The sequence below is a fragment of the Terrapene carolina genome, unplaced genomic scaffold (genome assembly GCF_002925995.2).
Source record: "Terrapene carolina triunguis isolate 2854851 unplaced genomic scaffold, T_m_triunguis-2.0 Scaffold66, whole genome shotgun sequence".
NCBI lineage: Eukaryota > Metazoa > Chordata > Testudines > Emydidae > Terrapene > Terrapene triunguis.
The window spans coordinates 86,146,280-86,171,358 of record NW_020664417.1 but is presented as its reverse complement, the minus strand read 5'-3'; the positions used below and the strand labels follow the sequence as shown (position 1 = coordinate 86,171,358).

The 25,079-nt window shown below is 42.7% G+C and overlaps 1 protein-coding gene across 1 annotated transcript in view; it reads right to left on the bottom strand.

Annotated features, from left to right (window-relative positions):
• The window catches only part of POLN (DNA polymerase nu), a 191,700-nt gene that overhangs the window by 34,040 nt on the left and 132,581 nt on the right, over positions 1-25,079 (bottom strand). Inside the window, exons 15-17 of the mRNA XM_026648138.1 lie at positions 15,581-15,638; positions 13,583-13,660; positions 12,578-12,692 (exon numbers count right to left, since the gene is read on the bottom strand). Coding sequence (XP_026503923.1) covers positions 12,578-12,692; positions 13,583-13,660; positions 15,581-15,638 — 251 coding nt within the window. The remainder of the gene's footprint in view (positions 1-12,577; positions 12,693-13,582; positions 13,661-15,580; positions 15,639-25,079) is intronic.

Here is a 25,079-nt window from a genome sequence, read left to right as displayed (position 1 = left end):
GGATCATAAGTGAATAAATAATAAATTGCATTGTAATTAAACTGTATTTTCAATTGCCTGTTCCAGCCACCATTCTAGTCCTCTGCAAAAATAACAAGAGTAATTTGTCTTTAATCTCTGTCTAAACACTGAAGGGCTTGCCCAATCAGTGCTACTGGTAACAAAATGGGAGAGGAATCTGGACCATGCATGAAATCCTACTAAAAGATAGTCACAGCAGTTTTCAAACCACCTCTTCTAAGAGCCATGAGCTGCATCCCTCAGTAGCATATTTGAGCAGCACCAAACCTGTACCCCATTTCTCATTTCATTAACAGCAGTGCTGAATGGAAGAGTCTGATGTAAACAAAATAGAAATAACACAAGATATAGAATTAAAGATATTTTGGATATAGAAACTAGAACAGAAATTAAACTTAGCTTATAAAACAATAGAGACAATGGGCAAGTAGAAATCATTCTTAGGTTAAAAAAATACAGTAGCAATTATTTCTTCAAATCTGTCTCAACAGAAGAAAATGACCAGAGGGTATGCAACTAATTTAAAAATGATTAAATTACTACCACACAATCAGTTCTTCCAGTGTTCGTAAAAGAAAAGGTTAGAGTATATGTAATGTGATGCCCCTCGATGGGGCTTGCAGCAGCTAGGATCAAACCTAAGACCTCTGAATTTAAAATGAACCTCTACTGCCTGAGCTAAAAAAACCCCAGGGTTCATAGCTCAAAGGCTACAGCAGACTCATCAAATTTTATACATGGACTACCCACTGGAAGGGAAATTCAGAGCCACACTGTTGGTGGGTGTTAGAGGGGGAGGCAGCGTTATACAATGGACAGGGTGCTGGACTGGGCCTCAGGAGACCTGGATTCCATTCCTTGCTCTGCCACTGACCTGCTGGGCGATCTTGAGCAGGTCACATCACCTCTCTATGCCTCTATCAGGTAGGTGCAGCTTGTCCTTGGTTGCAGGCAGCACACCCAGGAGAAAGAAAATTCCAATTTCAAACCAGTAATATCAGGCCTGGCCAGCCAATTTGTACAAGCTGTGCCTTCTATGGGTCTGTAGGTTACATATATGACGCATAAGCCACCTTCTGTCCTTTCTTCAAAGGGAAGATCCTAGAATATTGCAATGTACACAGGGGCAGGGAAGGGATATGTATTGGCATATTGTTTTACTGGTGTGAGGTTTAGATTTCAAGCCCTATTTATGTCCAGTGGCTGGAAAGACAACTTCACCGCAGTTCCAAGAAAACAGATATATGGGTTCTTTCCATCTTTTGGAAATGAAGGAACTCATCCTGACAAGTGAAAGAGTCATGAACAGCTGGTGCCGCTCCTGACTGAAATAACCAATGCCTCACTCAGAGAAGGAATCTTCCCTTCCTCCTTCAGACATGCAATAGCTTGACCAGCACTGAAGAAACCCACCCTAGATACTTCAGTCCTAGCCAACCAGTGTCAAACTTGTCTTTCATGGATAAAGAATATCTGGCTGAAGTTGAACTCGAGCAAAACAGAGGTGATGCTGGTGGGCAGAGGAAAGTAGTTTGAGGAGTTTGCAGCCATAATGCAGTGTCCTTTGATAATGTTCACATCCACAATTGGTCAATTCAGTCCATACTCTAGGAGTAGTCTTAGATTCCTCACTGATGCTGAGCTCTCGCATGGCAATGGCCATGAGTAATGTTGTCTACCCTCTCCAGTTGGCTAAGAGACGCTGTCCCATCCTGACATGAAAACCTGGCCTGAGTTATTCATGCCTTTGTCACCTCTTGACTGGACTATAGCAGCATAATGTAACTGGACATCAAATCTTCAGCATTTAGGAAACTCTAACTAATACTGCAGCAGGTCTCCTCAGTCACATAGGCTACTGTGAGCATACCACTCCTGTCCTCTGCTCTCTACACTGGCTTCCCACAGAATTTCAAATCAGGTTTGAGTCCTTATCTTCAAAGCTCCCCATGGCCGGGGCACAGGATACCTAAAGACCATTTAGAATTCTGAAATAAATACTGTGGTTGACAACTTTGCTTTGCTGGTGTAATGGAACTCTCAACAATAAGATAAAGCTCATCTGTGTGGGAACAGAACCTACTCCTGGGGAGGTCTGAGTCTGTGGAATGAACTCCCCCAAGAACTAAGGACTATCACAAACCTCACCACTTTCTGCTCCCAGTGCAAAGAGCAATTCTTTGACCTTCACTTATCTAATATAAACCCATAGCAACAGGTATATTTAACAAAAAAACAAAACAAAAATCTCCTAAAATAAGACACTCCACTCTTCTCTCTCTGGGAAGAGGATGAGAGAGCAAGCAACATGTGACAGAAGTGTAATCACATTGCTTAATGCACTACTGGAAGCCAGTGCTCAGATACAATGGTAATGAGCAAATTATTAAAACCTATATTAGAATAAATGTAGTTTGGAGCTCAACACTGAGCCAATGAGAAGTTGGGGAACCACATTCAGGAAACAGAGTGCTCTAACTTATGTACTAGCAGCACAGGGAATAGTCTGTGACTGCCTGAAAAGCCTGTCAACAAAGATGGAGCCCTAGGCTGATATGTCTCATCCATAAGACAGTGAAGAAAACTATGACTGCTTGATTCCATAGACTACCTGAACAGAAGCCCAAACAACATCTCCTGAGTAATGTGAGACACTGTGAGAGTCTGTTGGTAATATATTTATAAAAAAAATGTAGGTAAGCACAAACAATCGTCGTTTGCTTTGTAGCTATTATCAAACATTTTCCTGTATGTAAAAGCAATTTTTCCTTTGTAAAATGTATATATTCCATTCCTGTTTTATTAGCTACTGTTGTTATTAAAATTTAGCTCCAATTTTTAAGCATTAGAATTAGGACTAGTCTTAATTTTTTTCACCTTGTGACTGATGTTTGTACTTACAAGTAACAGTACGTTGAAATCAGCCTAAAAGGACTGCCATTAATATGTGCTACTGTAAATGTATATAGACAAATCAGGGAAACAACTAGGATTATGCAAAAGGTCCCGAAAAACCCTTAATTCACCTGAAATAAGGGTTGGCCAAAATCTAGCTAAATATAGATACAATGAGCCTAGCTCCATACTTGAAGAGCCCTGGCACCCTACCCTTTCATATCCATCTACCCCCCTCACAGCTTCTCCCTCATTTCTGTGTCCCTTCTGCTTGCCGCTGCTGACTTTCCAGAGGTCTTCAGGAAGTGCAAGGCAATTCCTCTTCCATATTATATTTTTCGGGCTGCATTAGGTAGAACTACTGTTCCCCGCAATCCACTGGCTTTTCTGGGGGATCAGGAAGTAGCCTGAACCACTATCAACAAGCAGGGAGAAGGTATACAGTCCCTGTGTCTTATTGTAGCTCCTGCTTGTAGCAGTGTAGTTACCCCACTCCTGCCTGAGGGGTTTAAAACAGCCCTGGCAGAGGGCTGGGGCAAAGGGAAAAGCTACTGGGCTTATTGGGGAAGTAGCCACAGCTGGGCCACGCCCCAATCAGGCTACAGCTGGCCTGTATAAAAAGGCTGGGAGCCAAGAGCTCAGCAGACTCTCTCTGCACTCAGAGAGAGAAGGGCCTGGCTGCAGGGAACTAGAGCAGAGTACCTGGGTGGAGCAGGGCTAGGGAAAGGCTGGGGAGCTCCAGCCTGGAAAGCCCTAGGCTGTGGCCTAGTGTTAGGCCAGGAGGTACTAGGGGTTGCAGAGGGCAGCCCAGGGCTAGGCCAAGGTAGCAGGTCCAAACCCTCCTTGCCAGTGATGAGTGGCCTATACTGCAGTCTGCCCCAGGGAGCGGGGGCTAGTTGGTGACTGGCAGTGGCCTTATTCTGAGGTGAGGTAGGGATAGTGGGTGGGGGTTCCCCTGGGAGGGGAGACCTAGCATGTGGGTACTGCCAGGGGGCAGCACCCAGAGCAAAGGGGCACCAGGGTCCTGGGAGGGACACTGGGGCCAGTGCAGAGGATGAGTCGGATCACTGGCCTGTAGAGGGCGCTCCAGAGGCTGGAGAGCTGATTCCCCAAAGCAACCATCAGGAGGTGCCGCAGGGGTGAGTCCGGCCACCTCTACACTGCTAAACTAAATGGCAATCTTCCCATTATCAGATATGGCCAATGCCTGAATTTACCCTGTTGGTTGGGTGGTTTAGCCCTTCAGCTGAAACAAAATCCCCCCTTTTCCTGAGTACATTATAGCAGTCCAAAAAGGAAAAGACATTACGTCTCTGCATTACAGTCCACTCATCAGGGTCTGGGTGAACATCTCGTGCCTTTTTCAAGAGTTTTCTCCCCTTTATGAAAGGTTCCTCAATAGATCTTTCTTCAACTCCTCTCCAGTCTACTTTTGCAGGCTTCTTCCTTAAGCCCTTTCCTTTCAGTAATATCAGCACTCTTGTCTCCTCCTTGCCAGAGAGATTCACTGCATGTCTGACCATTGCCCTGACCTCCCTCAGACAGAGAAAAGCAAGCCTTTTATACCCAACATGCTCTGTTAGCAGCCTACAGTTCCCATGACTGCCAAGGCCTCAAATTCTTCTGGCTTTGGCAGAGGCCATGTCCACAGAAGTGATGTGAACTTGGTCCTCTTAAGGGGCCAACCAAGCTCATCTTGTGACAAGATGTAAAGAAACACTCTTCAAAATAACTAACTTTAAAGAGGCGTGTTATAGATTCACTTGGATTCCATAGCATACATGCACTATCCGAATTATGGGGCACTTGTTTCCTCTGCTGCTTAATCTAGCAGTGGTATACAGGGAAAGGGTGTGTCCCCTTCTTTCTGGATGCCTTTGAAGGAGACAGTCCTTTTCCTGACCTCTCTGAAGACCCAGTGGATTAAGTGAGCAGTGGCCCTACCTGAAGAGACATGGTGCAGGAAGCCTCATTACCCAGAAAGCAGGAAATCTATAACACTGCCATTTCTTGCTCCATTGATGGGTAAGAGAGGTGGCTTGGGGCCTGTAAAGGAAGAAACAGATTGGGGGAAAGGGATACATTGAAAGGGTTTCATGTGGTTTGGTTTTTATAAAACTTAAACTATAAAGTGAAACAGTAGAAGTTGGGCCACTGTCAATCCCTTCAGAGTTCTCTCAATCCTGGACTACCCTAAGTCTTGAGCATGTAATACTACCACAAAATTATGTCTTTTCATTTTTATGAACAACTTTAATTTCACCCTTCAGAATCATACACCAATTTTCTTGTTATTGTTAGTTTTTGAGACAGGAGAAGCCAGTCACATCAATCACACTAAAGGACTGAATCCTGACCTTCGTCTGTATTAGAAAAGGCTTATCAGTCCTATCCAGAATCTGGTTAAGTCATTAAACTTTCAGTCTTAATATTTTATAGCATTGTTTTTGTAGCATCAAAGATAAATAGCAGTGAAGGACAAATGCATCATTGTACATATGGAGAGAGATTGTTATCATAATGTATGTAGGTTAAATTATACACTATTTAGTGGGGAGAATCTATTTTAATATTAGAATGCTGGCAGTTAGCTACATCATTCAGGTAATTCTCTTTCAATACATACCACATATAGGTCTGGAATTTCATTAAAATGTCCTTCTGTCTTCATGATACTAAGTGATTTATAATAGAAATGGTTAAATTTTGTATTCTCATCCTATTTTTAATCTGTAGAATATAGGAAAGAATTTATTGCACACACAAGCACTCCAAAACTTTCTCTTTGCTTCCAGATTCAGATGCTAAAACTCTGAAATGAAAGTGAACTTGGAAGAGCTGTAAGTACTTGAACTTGACCAGTAAACACCATACTTCTCCAACAATCTATCTTCTTTAGTTGTGGAGAGGTGCTTCTGAGGCTACAGATTCTTAGGGATTTCTTTAGAGTAGATCAACAAACTTCATATGGAACAGCATATATATGGGGACATGACTAGATCTTTAATCACTTCCTGAAAAGGCTTACCTACAGAGATAATTATCTTTCTGACACCAGGGTCTGAAATGGAAATATGCATTTCAGGTAATAGAAGATTTATTTTTGCAGTTATAATACACTGTATACATGTTTGTTTAAGGAGCTTCAGGAATTGCTGTTATCCTCAAATAGCTTGTATAAGTTGGAGAAGGCCCTGTAAAAGTAATATTTATTGAGATTCCTAGGCATATGTCACCATTTTATCCAGGAAGGAAGCATGGTATTGTGATTAAAGGAATTTCCCTGGTTTCCCACATTAAGATAGCATTCCTAGTGCTCAGTCAGCAAGGATAGTAACTGTAATCCAAGTTCTGATATCTAAGCCTTTCTACACAGTGTTCCATAAGTATAAAGTGGCTCTGCATTCTCATCCTAAATTTCTGATTTAAGGTAGTGTTGGAGTTTCACCTTAATCCGTCTGTAAAACTACTCTTTAGTAGAGTTTTTTCTCTAAACTTTATGATTTACAGGTGAGGCTAGGTTATACAGGATATATGTTAAATGGTCTCTTAGTTACTATTTAGACAGGACAAAGGTTTTTCATAAAACTCTTAGGGTGTTTGTGGTATACGTAAAACAAGTCTGAGTAGAGATTGTCTAAGTGGATTCAAACCTGTTATGACCTTGCTGGTTTCTGCACATGAATGTCTTAGAGCATAAGGTCCAAAAGCAGAATTTCTGCTGCATAACAAAATACCTAAGGCTGATACCTGAAGCTCAGTTCACACATTTATGCAACGTTACTGACTTGGCCTCTAGCCTGATGTCCAATTTAGCAGAGCAGGGCTTCAATCATTATTTAACCTGGTATGCTCAAACACACTGCCTTTGAAGATTGTTGTTATTAGCTCATTTCCCACAAATCCATATGGGCAATTCTTGAAAGAACTGTGGGAGACCTAGTCAGACACCAGAGAAAGAAGCAGCAGAAAGAACATAGTTCGCTAGTTCTGGACAAGTTAAAAGGAAATAACCAAAGCAGAAAGGTGAATTCCACTGGTTTGACTCAGAGGAACATATCAGCCATGTACTAATGGCCCAGTTCTGAGAAGCACTTAAGCACATGCTTAAAGTTAAGTGTGTGCTTAAGTGCTTTCATGAATAGATATGGCAAGACCAGGACTAGCACATCCTGTGGTAGTGAACTGCTCACCAGTTGAGAAGCATAACAAAGCTCCATTTTATATCAGAGATCTATAGCCACAATGCAGCCAATAAAAAGAAAACTTTGCACAGGAAACCAAAAGACTCATTGACTTTTAACTTCATTTATTCTTTAATCCCAGTCTATCTTTGACAGAGAATTCATAAATTATTGATCCCTCTGTGTAGCTAGGAATTATACAGCACTTTACCTTAGTATTTGAGTGTCTCACAGATTTAAGTCATACTCTCTCTTTCCTTCTCCTCAGTGGAATTTTTAAACAAAATTGCTTATTATTCATTTATTGTGGGACGTCTAGGTCAGAGAAGTCAGATTTATATTTTACTCTGAGTTTGGTTGTCATTTGGATTTCTTGTGACAGTAAACGCCACAGTGTTTGGACAGCTGCCAAAAAAAGCTTCCCTCTTCCCTCTTATGAGTCTGTCTTGTGGTGACAGTTCTAGTCTTCCAGAGGAGTGAAACTGTCATGGAGGATCATGATTATGAAGAATGAGGTAATCTTGCAGGCTGCTTGGACCAATTATATAAAGGATTTTGAAGATTAGAACAAAACTCTTGAACTTCACTGTATTTGATAAGTGGTGCACTAGGGCAGTGGTTCTCAAACTACTGTACTGGTGACCCCTTTCACATAGCAAGCCTCTGAGTGTGACCCCCGTTATAAATTAAAAACACTTTTTTATATATTTAACACCATTATAAAATGCTGGAGGCGAAGCGGGGTTTGGGGTGGAAGCTGGCAGCTCGCCACCCGCCATGTAATAACGTCCCAACCCCCAGTTTGAGAACCGCTGCACTAGGGCAATGTATTTTTGGTTGTCTGTGTTAGGGATAAAAGGGCTGTCTGGGAATTTTCCACTGGAACTATTTTTCAACAGGAAATGCCCTTTTCGTAAAATCAAAATTTGATGCAGGAAAATTTCAATTTTCATTTTCCATCCAGAATATTGCTGGCAATTTTAAAATCAAGATTGGAATTTTTTAAATAAAAAGATATGCTCTAGTTCAAACAGGAGTTATACTGGGGAAATTTTATGGTCTGTGTTATACAGGAGGTCAGATATGATCACAATGGTCCCTTCTGGCCTTGAAAGTTATAAACCTTTGAAAATCGGGCTCCTCCCTGCCTGCCTGGAAGGATCTCGTCAATTTCATTTTCAGACATCAAAAGCGAAATTGACAAGAGCTTTTCAGGCACCCTGCTGGGGAGCTGCAGTAGGCCTGTGGGGGAGGCAGGGAGGATGAGTGTGCCTCCTCCCTTGCCTCTCATGGACAAGTCAAGCTCATAGGATCTATAATTAAGTCTTAATTTATTAGCATTGAAATTATTCTGTTTGAATCACAATAATTTTAAAGGGAAAATTCAAATACCTCTTTTTTAAAGATTATTGTGATACATTGACATACATAATTATAAAATTCAGCACTTATATAGCACTTTAAAAAGGTAAAATACTGTATAAACATGAATTAACTCTCATAACACTGCTGTGAGCTAAGTATCATCATCCCTATTTTACCGAGGGGAAATCAGAGAAAATATTTATATCAAGTGATTTCCAGGACCAAACAGAGTCAGCGGCAGAGCGAGAATGGAAATATAGGAGGAGTTCCTGGCTCTGGTGCAGGTATCTCTTTCTAGTAGATCATGATGCTTTCTCATGTGGGTAGTGTTAGCAGTTAATCATTGCTTTAGAGCCATCAAAGGGCAAAACAGTGGCTATTGTCTTTGATTGTGTAACTATAAATCACAACTAGCTCATTTCATATAACCTGCACTCAACTTCCTTTTACAATCTCTTTACATTTTAATTAATTTTATTTTTATATAAAAACTATTAATTTGCTTATTCTGCAACTACTGCACTTAATATGCAATAAGCAAACATTGTGTCTTCTAACCTTTGTTAGGTTTTAATAATTGGAGAAATGTTTTATCTACTAGATGTTTTTGTTTTACCAGTGTTTGTATTGGCTATGTTTAAACACAGTGTACTCAGTGTTTTTGCTAAAGTGTTTTTGTCTTTGCTATTTTGTTCATTGTTTTTTAGATTGTTATGTTTTATTTGCCATGTATTTACATAAGACCCACCACATACACAAAATACACCCCCTGTGTATGGAAATATTTGCACACATTCAGATACTCAGTGTTTTGCAGGCAGAATGTAGGGCATGAATTTTAAAGTATGTCCCTAAAAGTTAGTTTGGATCCATACAGCTTATAACCCATCTGAAACCATAAGTCTATTTGCAATATCATAATAGTTTCCACGGCAGCTAAACATAGGTCATAAATTAAGGATTCCAACTACGAGAGCTGAATAAGAATTAGGTATGACAAAATATTCTAAAAGTTCTTGTTTTTAATAGAAGACTTCTTAACCAGGATCAAGGAGAGAAAACTACAGAAAGTCTGTGTGCTCATACAGAACCTAGGACACTAGATCCCAGATCCTGGTTAAAGTCACTGGGTGTAATTAATAATGATTATAATAATATGTATATTATAAAGTCACTGGCTGTCATTAATAATGATTATAATAATATGTATATTATAAAGTTGCTTCCAAACAAAGTTTTCTTGAAGTTGAAAAGAGAAGGCAGCCACTGTTTGAAGAATCATTATGTAATAGTTTTGTAGACTCATCATCACACTCATATCTGATAAAAAATTTGACTGTAACATTTCATTGAAGTTGAAGTTCCTGGGTAGCAACTATACAAGGTTGGCAGCTGCCAAGAGCTGTGAGATTACTGACTAGAATAACATGTCTGGAGCCCTGCCTAGAACTGAGACAAAATTTGATTCATATTCATGCACATATTTACAATATACCTCCAAAATGAAATAAGGATTTAATTCCCTCAAGAGGTTCTAATGACATGATAATATGTCAGACTTAATTATATCAGCAGATGCTCAAAATCGAATCTAACAATTATTTTCTAATAAGCGTGCTCTTATCAGTCCATTGTCTTTCTAGAGCTACAGTCCTGGGGATCTGTGTGTCCTTGAGTCTTGTACCATCGGGCTATCCACCCCACCTGCATTGATTCAAGAATCGTAAGGTGGGAAACCGCAACTTCATCTACCCTCAGTTTCTTTCCACTACTTCAGAGTTCATTGGTAAATACTCCAGAGAAAGGGAGAATGAGGGTTGGAAGTGTGTTTCTGCAGAAATTTGGAAACAGTAGAAACTCAGTAGCAGAGAAAATCAGCAGAAGCTGGGACTGGTGGACTCTGACGTCAACAGTGCCTGACTGGTTTTTACACCCTTTACTGTGGATGGTCCCCTTTGCTGTTTGCCAGTTTGCTCCCACTCTATCCTGCCTTCTCCATCACAGTCTCTGTACTTCAGCCTGGCTCCACCTGTCCTCCATGGGCCCCTGCTTCCCTTTCCCCTTAACTTCTCCCTTTCATGCCCTTCCTTGTCTCTTTTTTTAGCTAATCTGCTCTCAAAAAAATTCCATACAAACAATTAAAAAAAGAAAAAAACAACAACAAAAAAGTGTAACTTACAAAAGGCTTGCAGACCATCACTTTGTTCACTCTGCTTGTACGCTACATCCTTTCTCTCCAATCATTTGTCTGCCTTGTCTATTGAGACTGTAAACTCTTTGGGCCATGGACTGTCTCTTATTGCATGCTTGTAAAGTGCCTAGCACAGTGGGGTCCCAATCTCAGTTGGTGTCTCTAGGTTCTACCATATACAAACTAATAAGTAAGGCTGCGAGTTTGTCATGGAGGTCATGGATTCTGTGACTTTCCGTGACCTCCATGACATCTGCAGTGGCCGGTGCGCCTGGCCCGAGAGCCGCCTGAGCAGCTCAGGCAGCCCCTGAGCCAGGTGCACCAGCCGCTGCTGGGACAGTCTCGGGCCACCACGCCCCGCCCACCAGCAGCATCAGGAGTTTGGATGTGGGAGGAGGCTCAGGGATGGTTGGTGCATGGGCGGCGGGGAGGGCTCTGGGTGAAGCTTACCTTGGGGGGGCTTCCTGGAAGTGATGACATCCTAGGCGGAGCCATGGCCAGGGGGCTCTGCGCGCTGCCTCCACCTGCAGGTACCACCCCTGAGCTCCCATTGACTGTGGTTCCTGGCCAACGGGAGCTGCTTTGCCGGCATTCGGAGTGGAAGCAGCAAGCAGATCTGCATGGCCTCACCTCTGCCTAGGAGCTGAGGGAGGGTGATGTCACTGCTTCCGGGGAGGTGCAGAGCCAGGTAAGGAACCTGCCAGCCCCCCACCCCTCCCCAGCACCAAGCCACGTGCCGCTGCCCGTCCCCCCCCCCCCCCCCCCCCCCCCCCGCCCCCAAGCATCCATGGCACCCCTGGGCTACTCCCCCAAAGATTTAGTCAGGAGTATATAGTACAAGTCATGGACAGGTCACGGGCCGTGAATTTTTGTTTACTGCCCGTGACCTGTCCATGACTTTTGCTAAAAATACCCGTGACTAAAACATAGCCTTACTAATAAGTAATACATTTGAAATAATGCAGTTACTAGAAATACACCATTTTTTCTTCACTGGAATTTATCTACCGATCTCCTTTCTCTGGAGATCAACAAAGAGTAATAATCCCAGGAATAGGGCTGAGAAGGACTTAATTAAATAAGGATTGAAACACTGCTCTTTCTCCTGAGTATCAGAGGGTCTGTCAGGAGACTGAAGTATCAACAAGCAGATGAGCCCTCACTGGAGCCACAAGAATCCCATGAGCGCTGTCCTCTCTGTTTCCTGTACAGGTAGACTTTGTTTTCCAACACCTTTAGCAGATGTCTAAGGTTTTCAAAATACTTGTGGTGTAATTGGAGTGAATATTATCATCGGGAGACATGACAGAGAGAAAGGATGTTTTGTAATCCTTCATGAAGCTAATTTAGGTCACAGCTGAGACGATCCTTTTAAAATGTATTTGTGAATAATTATGCAATGAAAAATTGTCAACATTTATAACACGCTACTTGCAATGAGTTATTTGACCAGTTCTAGTCATCAGGCTCATCTAGGTCAGTATTATTTGAGTCTTGAGACAGATTATCCATATATTAGCCAGTGGTAATGAAAGCTGTGGAGGAGAAGGGGATGAATAGAACCCATGCATTGCTTTGAAGGACATGGGTGAGGAACTCTTATACTCCCTTTCATAATTCTGAAATCCTTTTGGTATGCTTGCCAGCTCCCAATCTTTTGAAAAAATACCAAATTTTCAAGAAAATAAGTATTGTGCCTAAATACATTATATCACTAGGAATATACAGTAATACAAGAGTTGAAGGTACTTTTGTCATTTTGTTGGCCTAGTTCTTTGGTTTTCAACCATTTTTCATTTGTGGACCCCTAAAAAATTTCAAATGGAGTTGTGGATCTCTGAAAATCTTAGACATAGTCTGCAGACCCCAGGTTGAAAACCACTGGCCTGGTTTACATCAGATGGTGTAAATGTACTCTTACCATTGAGAAGCCAGTGTAGTAAACACATCAGTGGTTTCAGGTTCTTGGAACAGTTTCAGAAGTTCTGGGTCACAGGATAGGTGTGCAAGGATTCTTAGTTCAATATGGGAAAAATCTAGCAAATAAAACTCTCCATTAGTACCCTTGCAACTTTTCTATTATACTTTTTAACATCCTTTCCATATTTATTTCCATTGTTATATTTTTCAGTTACAGGGCAACAGAATTTTATAGAATTCATGTTTTTTCACAAAAGGTTATAATTTTGTGAAAAAACTCGAAACCAAAACAATATAAAACTTTAGAGCCTACAAGTTGAAGCAGTAAGGGACATACAAATGTTTAGCATATCTGGCATGTAAATACTTTGCGTTGCCAGCTACAACAGTGCCATGTGAACGCCTGTTCTCACTTTCAAGTGACATTGTAAATAAAAAGCGAGCAGCATTATCTCTCATAAATGTAAAAAAACTTGTTTGTCTTAGCAATTGACTGAACAAGAAGTGGGACTGAGTGGACTTCTATGAGGTGAATAGAAAAAACATCCAAAATATTAATAATAAATTTAAATTGGTATTCTACTATTAACAGTGCAATTAAAACTGCAATTAACCGTGACTATTTTTTTAATCTAGTTAATTTGCTTTGCAATAATTGCATGCATTAACTGTGATTGACAGCTCTAGTGAGAATTAACCTTGCCCAAGGCATGAAAACTTTCTGCATGAATGATTAAAGTTTGGCAAAATTATAGGTGCTTATGCTGAAAAGTATTAGGTAGCTTTACAGATAGATATTGCTACCAGCACTGCCTATAATACAGACATTCAGACTCTGCTTGTGAGGAATGGGCCACTCTTGAAGATAACTACACTTAACATTAATGCTTTTGCTTCACAAGGTCAATGAAGATGTAGTGACATCCAAAAGAGGACTGGCAGCAGATATCACAGGACTTTTGTTAATAATAAACAATCATAAGATAATTTCCATTATTATTGTTACCTGCTGCTAAGAACGTATATCCTTTAGCTGAAACAAACAATGTTCTTGGGGAAATAGTTACTATTTCATTTTCTTTTCCTAGAAAGGAGATGGGAGAAACATATATTCTATCACAGAAACAAAACAATAAAACTTTGTTGTAAAACAGGCAAGGTTGCTAAGCATTGGACCTACCTGACAGACCACCACAAATGCAAGGAATTGAAAAGTTAAGCCATCTAACAGCAATTATCCTGTACTCAACAAATAAATAATGAATTAATTTCCTACTGCAATCACAATTTCCTAGGAAATTATTTCCATGTATACTGAGTCTTTACAGAAGAAAGGACAGGACGACAAAAGTTAATGCATTATTGGAATCCTATTCTACTTGGTGTAGGAAAGGCAACAATGCTTGAAGCATAGTATATTTCCTCTACTACTGATTGTGACCAACTGATTGTAAAAGTTGCAAAGGAGGAAATGAGAAGGTCTGGAGAAGTTTGCAAAGGAAAGGAAAACCTGAAAAAATGTAGTTTTGCAAAGTACATATGAGTAGGGCTCTGTGTTTGTCACGGAAATCGTGGAAGTTATGGATTCCGTGACTTCTGCAGCGGCCAGTGTGGCTGACCGCAGGGCCACCCAAGCAACTGGCCCTGGAGCCAGCTGCTCAGGCGGCCCTGGGGACAGCCACACCGGCCGCTGCTGGAGTGGCTCTGCAGCCAGCTGCTCGGGCAGCCCTGCAGTCAGCCACACCAACTGGTGCGGCTGGCCTTGGGGACCACCTGAGCAGTGGTCCCAGGGGTGGCTGGAGCTGCTGCAGCTCGGAGCAGCGGCTGGCTCCCCAAAGCTCCCGCCCCAGCAGTGCCCCTCCCCCTAAGATTCATTCAGGAGTATTTATGGTATAAGTCATGGATAGGTCACGGGCCATGATTTTGTTTCTTGCCCATGACTTTTACTAAAAATACCCATGATTAAATCGTAGCCTTACATATGATCCATGAGCATCATTAATGAATTTTGCCAGGCTCAGTCTAGGTCTGCCTATGTGTTGTAGTACACATTGGGTAGCATGTATATGTATCCACTGTTTGTACACAGATGATAGAAAAAAATAACATGAGAAATTACAAACTGCCAGCTTTAGCAATTCAGAGTTTTTTCTCATCTCAGAGAGACACTTATGTTAAGGTTTTTATTGTTATTCCAAACTCTGCTCCTCCTTTCACTTGCACTTATATAAACCCTTTTGCATCATTATATTGAACTGTGTCCTATTCCAAAGCCTCCTGTGCAAAGCCAACCACTACTCTTCCAAAAACCAAGAGCAACAAAGCAGCAGCAGCAGCAGCTCTACACAGTGGTCCTGTGCAGCTACCTGCAGGAAGAAAAGGTTATGTAAGCAAGTCTCTCTTACACTACAGTTCACTATTGTGGGTCCAGTCCTTCCTCTATCACTTGGGTCATGATTCCCTAGGACTTACAGCCCTCTCTCTACTATCTTCCTTGAATCCCGTTTATAGCATCCATCTGACTAGCAATCAAAGGATATTTTGGCCCTTTGCTGTTAGTTTGATTTATGTGGCCTACTCAGTCTAGCATTGGCACCTCCCTAGGAGAAGCTTTCCCAGATGAAAGCACAGAAAAACTTCTTAGTAAAATAAGGCAGGATAATTTGGTTCCATTACAACGATGCAAGCTCCAACCTGTGGAAAAAGAACACAAACTGAAGGTAGGAGGACTGGCCGGGAGAGCAGAGAATATTTAAATTGATAGACTTGCTTGCATAAATCAAGGAAGAGACAGCAAACCCACATTCTGTACTGGCAAGAAGCAGCAGAAAGATTAGTTTAAAAGATAATGTTATAATATAACTACACAGTTAAAATGTAGTCTCTCACCATTTTTGAGATGTTGGTATGCTTTAATAGTACTTGATCACATATTTTTACTCAGACACTTAGATAAATGCATGTCATTTTATAAAACTACATAAACAAAAACTTTTGCCTTTACCTTTTACATATTGCTTCTTAATAATTTGAACTGGATGCTTGGATATACCTTGGATATTCTGTAAATAAAATAACAGGAAGTAAAAATTTACAGGAATTGAAAATGTTTTTTAAAAGTATAATTTAGAACATCAAAGATTAATTTGATTATATAATGTTAACATATTTTGTTTGTTTTATATTAAACAATATTAGAACTATATTTTGACAATATACATATACTTAATTGTAAATTATATAAATGTAAAATTAAGCATTTTGAATTATGACACAAAAACCCAATTAATGGGAAATGATAATTATGTACAGCATACACTCACATTTAAGTCACGAAATGTACACTAAAATTTCAAGTATGGAATTGGGGTGTTAGAGAGTCTAGTGGGATTAAGGAGAGTAACTAAATTATTGTATCAACAGATGAGAAAGAGAAGCAAGTACAGCAAAACTATGAAAATTGAGCGTGGTCTGGAAAGCCATATTAAGTAGAAGAGAAGGCTATAAAGACTTACATGATGGAAGATCGGGAAAGCCTAAAGCTGAAGAGAAGGAATTATTATGATAAGAGAGATTTGAGGTAAGTTTTGGGTGGAGTGATTGCCATATATGCAGGTTACTCATGTTGGCTTAAAAATCATTAAATTAGGGTAGGACGTTAAATCTGGGCTCTTTCATATCACAATACACAGAATTGTTATTTTGCTTATCTAAAAAATATGTTTTTAGTTAACCGAAGTAGCCATTCTGTGTACTGTAAAGACTTGGAACCAATCGGTCAGTGCAGGACAGGATGCTTCAGGGCAACTGGTAATAGTGGGGGAAACACATGGCTTGGCACACCTTACTGCTCCTTTAGAGGAGCAATATTCATCCTAGCTGCAGATTACAGTTTACACACTGAAAGCCTGATCAAGCCCCCAAGCTAGCAGATCACTTCCCCCAGAGCTGTGATGCACCCAGGGCCGGCTCCAGGCACCAGCGAAGGAAGCAGGTGCTTGGGGCGGCCAATGGAAAGGGGCGGCACATCTGGGTCTTCGGTGGCAATTCAGCGGCGGGTCCCTCAGTCCCTCTCTTCCTCTTTGAGCTGCCACCGAAGTGCCACCGAAGAGGAAGAGAGGGAGTGAAGGACCTGCCGCAGAAGTGCCGCCGAAGAATGAAGCGACGCGATTGAGCTGCCACCGATCGGCTTTATCTTTTTTATTTTATTTTTTGCTTCGCCGCTTGGGGCAGCAAAAAAGCTGGAGCCAGCCCTGGATGCACCAGCCAGGGTAGTGAGCCAGAATCCTAACCTAAATCTAGAGCAAAATCCCTCTCTGCTGATGCACTGATGGGAAGGGCCTGGGCAGGGCTTAAATTCAGCCGGATATGTCCAGAGCAGAGCTCCGGTAAATATTTCCAAACCTTCAGGAGCCCCAGCATGCCCCGCGAGGCTGAAGACCCGAGCCCTGGCACCTCCTGTGGGGCTGAAGCCCCGTGGCTCTAAGAAATACTCAATGAGAATTGAAGCCTTGGGAAAATTAAGGGTTCTGAACACTCTTTTCCTCTACTAGCACACCTTTGCAACACAGAACAAAGTTTTGCCCTATATTTAGCATTTTATTTGCTATTCCACATTTTTCTTCACCCTTTTCTTTGGAACCATCACCTGTTAAAAGCAGGTAGGCATACATTGCTGTCAATTTTTCTGTGACTGAACAAGAAAGACACCTGTGGATCTTTGCCCTTCTTTACTACAATATTTCTAGTGTACTGTGAAACTTTGAACAATGAGAATGGATTTCTGGTTGAATCATGCTTTATGTAAGGATAGGATTCAAGTAAAAAATCTAAGATTTTCCAAAGATATAAGATGTTCTAACGCAGTTGTCTTAGCTTTTGGGAATAAAACTGAATTCTACAGGAATTGTTTATCCTTGAAGGACTCTTACATGCTGATCTTGTGGATGCACCACCAAACATAATAATTCAGACAAAAAAGCTTTTTTTAAATTTTAACCTGTTTTATCTCAAATATTATTTTCAGATATTGTAGCATCATAAGCTTATGCTACCTACTACAGTTACATTTTTAAATTTATAATAAATTACGGAAGAGGCTGTTTATTAAGTACAGCAAATCTACAAGTATAAAAACTGAGAACCGTCTAGGCTTATCAGTAAAGAAGACAATGCAGGGCTAGGTGTCAAAGGGATTTAACCATCCCTTTTAGAGACCTGGATTCACAGTTGGTAAGAGTTACCAATGAAAGGTATGACTGCAACCAGTAAGGACTATCAGTGAAGTGTGAAATATGACATCCATGATAACTTCCTCCTGTTATTTTGTGACACTATTCCCCATCACCTGGACAGGTAGCATCTGACAATACATGACATGTAACATTTAGCATATGATAACGTGTGTCAACTCCAATTGTTATCAGTTCATATAATACATCTGTACATAACTCAGTGGTTAGATGAATGTGCCAAAGTTATATGTTTGAGGATGCAAGAATGTTGGGAGCAGGGATGTACAATTTCAAAATAAGAAAAGTCACTCCCTATGCAGTTTTGAACTCAACCATTTTTTTTAAACTAAAAGGTATGCAATCAAATTGAAAAGTAAATTAAGTTAAAATTTTAGCAATCCATGTATACTTATAATGAAATAAAATAGAAAAAAGTAAAAATGATTTCCCACAGTACCACTATGAGGGTATTCCCAATTAAATGTGTACAAGATGGACCTCTGCCTAAACAACACACACAAATATATAGTGCATTACTAAATGAAGTCCAATATTTTTTCACATTAAAGGAAAACTAAGAGCATTTTTCTCAACCCACTAATGTGCAGACTGGCAAGGAAAGAAACACTTATTACCATGAATAAAAGTTTGAAATTTATTTTTTGTTTTTTAATTCTTTACTTGAAAGTAGCAGTTCTAAACATTTGTGTCAATTCTGATGTAAAATAATGGGGTTTGTGATGCGAGGGACAAATTTTCAAAACGATACCTACTTAAATTGTGTGCACATAATCCACATTTATGTGCACAAAACAAGTACAGTAAATGGGTGTCTGTGCTTGTTAATATGAATAATGTGGATAATCTAAGTGGGTGGGCGAGCTGCTAGATTTTCAGCATTTTTGAAAATCAGACCATGATTCAAATGCCTAGGTATAGATTTACGAGCCTAACTTTACCCAGTTTTGAAAAATTTGGCCTAAAAGTTTTTCTTCTGACAATTTAATATTGATTGAATATTATTTTATATTCTTTTCCATTCGGCTTTCACAAGGCTAGTGACACTGCTCAACAAGATGTGTGTTTCCAGCTCTACATTAAGAAATGCCACTTGTAAATAAAAACTTTAAAAGCAATAACTTTCAGTTATTCCTGTTGATTGGACAGCCTGAACTTGTGAATTTCCAAATTCCTGCCAAAGTGAAATTGATACAGATTTCCTTTAAACATTACTTTACCAAGGTAAAAGAATACTGTATTACATTCCTATTCTCACTGAAAACCAAATGCTAGTACAGTGTCCATCATGCTAATCTTAGAGTGCTTTCAGAAGTTTTACTAATGCCTTTTAAAATTCCATTCATGTAATCCCAAGGCAAGAAACATTAATACTGCATCTATTTTCTCATGTAAAATAGTCAGCAAATTACAATTTAAATAACTCTTCGGAAGAGAATTAATTTGGAGAATATGTGCAAGTTAATGCTGATTTTTAAGAGCATTTAGAGATTTAAGAGGGTAGAGAAACAAAGACAAGGAACTTAAAAGAAGCCTCCACATAAAAATCTTCTCAGTACTTGAGTCTGACAGTAAAGTGTGCTTCAGATGATTCAGTGTCCTTCTCAAGGAGGCAGGTACCCGGAGTCCTATGCCACAACGAAATTTAGAACTGACCTGCCCAGGGAGACATCCAAAGCAGCCTTCCCCTCCAGAGGCCAGCCACGCCCCCCCTGCCCCAGACACTCATACCCCCTCCTTCCCCGAGCCCAGCTGCAGTCCTTCCCCCCTCCCCAACCCAGACACTCACTGACTCCTACCCTTCTAGATCCCAGGGATCCAGAGAGAGAAACAGCCTGATGCTAGGTCCTGGGCTTGCCCAGACTTTCCTGCGTGCTGCCACCTCCTTCCTTCAGGGCCTGTTGTCCAAAACACCTGGACTCACTGGCTACGAATCATGGAATCATAGGACTGGAAGGGACCTCAAGAGGTCATCTAGTCCAGTTCCCTGCACTCTTGGCAGGACTAAGTATTATCTAGACCATTCCTGACAGGTGTTTGTCTAACCTGCTCTTAAAAACCTCCAATGATGGAGCTGTCACAACCTCCCTAGGCAATTTATTCCAGTGTTCAACCACCCTGACAGTTAGGAAGTTTTTCCTAATGTCCAATCTAAACCTCCCTTGCTGCAATTTAAGCCCATTGCTTCTTGTCCTATCCTCAGAGGTTAAGAACAATAATTTTTCTCCCTCCTCCTTGAAACAAACTTTTACATACTTGAAAACTGTTACCATGTCCCCTCTCAGTCTTCTCTTTTCCAGACTATACAAACCCAGTTTTTTTTCAATCTTCCCTCATAGGTCATGTTTTCTAGACCTTTAATAATTTTTGTCGCTCTCTTCTGGACTCTCTCCAATTTGTCCACGTCCTTCCTGAAATGTGGCACCCAGAACTGGACACAATACTCCAGTTGAGGCCTAATCAGCGCAGAGTAGAGCAGAATTACTTCTCGTGTCTTGATTACAATACTCCTGCTAATACATCTCAGAATGATGTTTGCTTTTTTTGCAACAGTGTTACACTGTTGACTCATATTTAGCTTGTGGTCCACTATGACCCCCAGATCCCTTTCTGCAGTACTCCTTCTGAGGCAGTCATTTCCCATTTTGTATGTGTGCAACTGATTGTTCCTTCCTAAATGGAGTGCTTTGCATTTGTCCGTATTTAATTTCATCCTATTTACTTCAGACCATTTCTCCAGTTTGTCCAGTCCTCCAAAACTCTTGCAACCCCTCCCAGGTTGGTATCGTCCACAAACTTTATAAGTGTACTCTCTATGCCAACATCTAAATCATTGATGAAGATATTGAACAGAAACAGACCCGAAACGGATCCCTGCAGGACCTCACTCGTTATGCCCTTCCAGCATGAAAGTGAACCACTGATAATTACTCGCTGGGAATGGTTTTCCAACCAGTTTTGTGAATGTGAAGGAGGAATTGTTTGCAGGACAGCCTGATTGCTCTAAACTTCAATATGTTGATGTGGAGCATAGATTCCTGAGGAGACCATGTCCCTTGCACAACCTGTCCCCCAAGGTTGTGAGGGATGTACTCACTGTTATAGTGTTTGTTAGCAGTAGCGAACTAAACAGGAAGCCCCCACACACATCCATACACCCCTCTCTTTCCTCTGTCCTTCCACCAGATAAAGAAGTCCAGGACTCTTCAAGGAACTATGACTAGAAAGTCAAGACTGTGTCTGCCTGGGGCGTACACTGTCTGTAGCCATGCTTGCAGGCATCTGAAATAAAAGACCCCTTCAAATGGGGTCACGTATGTTTTTTAGCCATATGACTCAACAGGACCAGGTAAGACCACAAAGATGTCCTGGGGTTCATCTGAATTTGCTGTATGAGTCTGCTCATACCAGACAATCCCTTCCTTGCTAAGTATGTCCTGGGCAACACTATATCTATCCTTGCCCCGTTAAACTCTATAGTTTACATTGGTTCCAGGATCATCCTGAGACCTAGCCTCTTGAACAAGTCCAGAAGCACGGTGGTCACTTCCTGAGTTACCTGCTAAGATATTCCCTGTAGGAGCCTGTGACAGGGCGTGCCTGCCCCACACTGGTAATGCAGGGGTTAATTCCTCCCTTTCGGCCGAGGAGGCCACACTCCCTCAGCCCTGCTGGGCATGCTCCGGCTGGAGACCAGACATAAAAGGGAGCAGCCCAGCTCATCCAGGGCTGATTGCCAAGGAGGGAGGATGCACATTGCAGGCTCCAGCCTGGGAACTGCAGAGGCCCCAGCCGGTGAAAGCCAGAGGTGCCGAAACCCAGGTAGATGCCCAAGCATCTATGGATGCCCAAAGAGTGTTGGAGTTGCTGAGAGCTGCACAGGCCGAGGATCCCAGAGACCCCAGAGACATCTGGGCCAACGCACCAGAACAGGGTAGGAAGTAGCTCAGGGGGACTAGTCATTGTGCTGGGTGGCATCAGTGTGTTTCGATCGGATTCTCCACTGACTCATTGGCAAGCACACTTGCCACTGCCAGGGCCCCGAGCTGGACCCCAGTGGTGCAGGGAGGGCCTGGGTCCCTCTACCTGGCTGCCACCCACCCCTGACTGGCCACTCCCCTGACTGGCCACTAGGCCAATCAGCCCTGCTGAAGAGGGCAGCTATATGGACTCTGGCTGTTAGGCCACCCCGGCAGAAAGGCAGCCATATGGACCTTGGCCGATAGGCTATGCAGATATATAGACTCTGGCATAGCCCGCACCCGAGGGAAGCCATCTAGACTTTGGCTGTTGGGCCACACAGCCTGGAAGGAGAGGGCAGCCATTTTGACTGTGGACATTAGGCCACACTACCCCAAGACCCAGAGTGATCGTGCAGACTTAGCAGCGGGGCTATAACAACTCTTACCCTATCCCAAAAGGGGACGGGCTGCGCCTGCCCCATGACAGATCCAATCATCAAAGTAGGGGTACACTGCCACCCCCTGCTGGTGTAAGTGAGTTGACACCACTAACAGTAACTTGATGAAAACTCTTGGTGCCATTGAGAATCCAAATGGAGCACCACGTCCTGGCTGGGTTGCTAATCAGAGACAAACTTCAGGAATCTCCTGTGTGCCAGATGGATGTTTATGTGAAAATAGATGTCTTTGAGATGGAGAGGTCTGAACACATTTCCTGGATCTAGTGAGGGGAATAATTGAGGACATGGTCACTATTCTGAACTCCATGTGGCGGATAAACTTGTTCAGTTCCCTGAGGTCCAACATGGGTCTTCCTCCCCCCTGTCTTTTTGGGGTATGAGGAAGTACTTCCAGTATAACACCTTCCCCTTTGCTGCTGGAAGCACAAGTTCTAGCATCCCTAGTTGAAGGAGTGACTCTGCAGAAGAACCTGCTCATGAGATGGGTCAATTTCTAATACCCATCTGTCTGTGGTGATCTCTGTCCAGGCTAATAGGTAGTGGGATATTCACTCTCCAAAAGGGGGTGAGGGGAGGAACTATGAGACTAGTCTAAATCCAACAGGGCTGCTTATGCACGGCTCTTGAGAGTTTCATCAAAACACCGATTTAGGAGCCGGAGTTGCCTGGGAGACAGAAGACGACTGCCCCTGGACAAGTTCCCTGTGCACAGGCACTGACTTAGTTTTTTCAGATGGGTGCTCCACTCCCACTCCACTCCTTCCTGCGAGGTCCTGCCTTGCTCCTCCTTTTCCTGCTCCCGCTCTGCCCTATCCCCTGAGGCTCCCTGCCCACTCGCTGCTCTCCACCCTCCCACTAGCGCCTCCAGCCAGCCACCTAACAGCTGATCGGTGGCACTGCCAAACAGCTGTGGTTGCTGGGTGCTGAGCACTCCCTATTTTTTTTTTTCTGTGGGTGCTTGACAGGGCCGGATTAACTTTTTGTGGGCCCGGCGCCAAGCATATTTGTGGGCCCCCATTGGGGAAATAGGGCATGTGATGGGGGGCGGTCCGCAGAGCGAGGGGCCGGGTGGGGGCAATGAGACACAGCGCAGCAGGAGTGGCCCCACTCAGCCCAGCACAAGGGCACTGTTTACAAACCCCAAACTGCTAGACGCACACTGGCCCGCCCAGCCCTGCGGTGCCAGCGTGCCCCTTCCACACTGCCCCCTGCCCAGTGCCCTGCTCTTATGCCAGTGCCCCCTCACCCAGAGACTTACCCCACAGATCCCTATGCCCAGCACCCCCTGCCTAGAGACCCCTCCCGCCGACATCCCACCACAACTACACAGCACCCTGCACACCATACCCCCTGCCCAGCTCCCCCACCCACAGATCCCCTACTGTCCAGCACCTCCTTCATAGTCCCACCATCACAGCTGTACAGCGCCCCATATTCCTGAGAGAATTCTGCAGCAAATTCTGTGCATAATATTTTAAAATTCTGATATTTTTTTTTAATAAATAGATGTGGAAGCTCCACCATGGCAGTGGGGAGCACAGGCCACTGGCTACATGGAGGTGGGAGATCACCCTGCAGCCTTCCCCCTTCCCCTGGGACAGGGACTTGGCAGTGAGGCTGAACCTGACCCTTACACAGCACAAGGGCCGTGCCTGCCACAGAAACACCCTGGGGCCCTGCCCTTTTTGTGCCAGGCACATCAGATGTGGACAGGGAGGCTCAGCCCAGCAGCAGGATCCAAGTGCAGAGGGACTTAGTGCGGGGGTATCCAGATGGGGGTAAGAGGATTCTGTGGGGGGGTAAGAGGGTTCGGGGAGGGGGAAGTCTGGGTGCAGGCAGTTCAGTGGGGGATCTGGATGCACAGGGAGGTGCCAGGTGCAGGGGCAATGGGAGTCTGCGGGGGGGACCAAGTGAAAGTGGTTGGAGCTCAGTGTGTGTGTGGGGGGGGAGTCTAGGTGCAGGGGAGGTGGGGTTGTTGTACTTAAAGTACTGCACAGGATCTTTTCAGGGGGAATAAGGCAAACGCCATATTCATTGGTAATACATGCATCAATCAACACCGTATCATATGCATATGATCTATATTACACTCATGCACTCACATACACACACACAAACACACTCCGTCTTGTTGTTGTTACCAACTAGTTGCTCCCCTTAACTTCACTGGCCAGGTGAGTTAGATGGGGGGGTGGAGCCGGGCTTCTGCCGATCTGGATCAATGCTCCGATGTTGACAAGACCCAGGGTCCACTGCAAGACACCTCACATTTATAGCAGCTTCCCTCTCATGCAAATCTATACCAGATTCAAAATCTGTGTCCGTTAGTCCTTTGTGCTGCTTCATTCTAGGTGTTGTCCCAATACTGTTCAAAGAGGGTGTTTCCAAATTGAGTCTAACACCCCCCCTCCCCCCCGAATCCGTCAATATATCTGCTCTTCTTTAGTGAGCCCACTTGACAAGTTTGATTGTCCTTGGATCTGGCTTCCATTCCCTCTCCAACTAGCTGTCTGGAGATGCTTGCCTTCCATGCCTTGCTCATTCACACCTCATTCATTCAACATGCCAATTGATTAAGGGAGTGTGGGGAGGGGGAATTTTATTCTACTCCTAGCAAAAAGACATTTTTCTTCTACTTTAACTATCCTTAGGGGCTATAACATTATACCAAAGCTTAACACAAAGTTTTCTATAAGTTTTTCTACACAGGGATCTGATACAAAGTTCCTATATCAAAGGACTTGATACAAAGTTGTATGAAAATAGCTTAATACAGGGTTATATGAAGAGGCATAATACAAAGTCATATGAAAGTTAGAGGTTATATA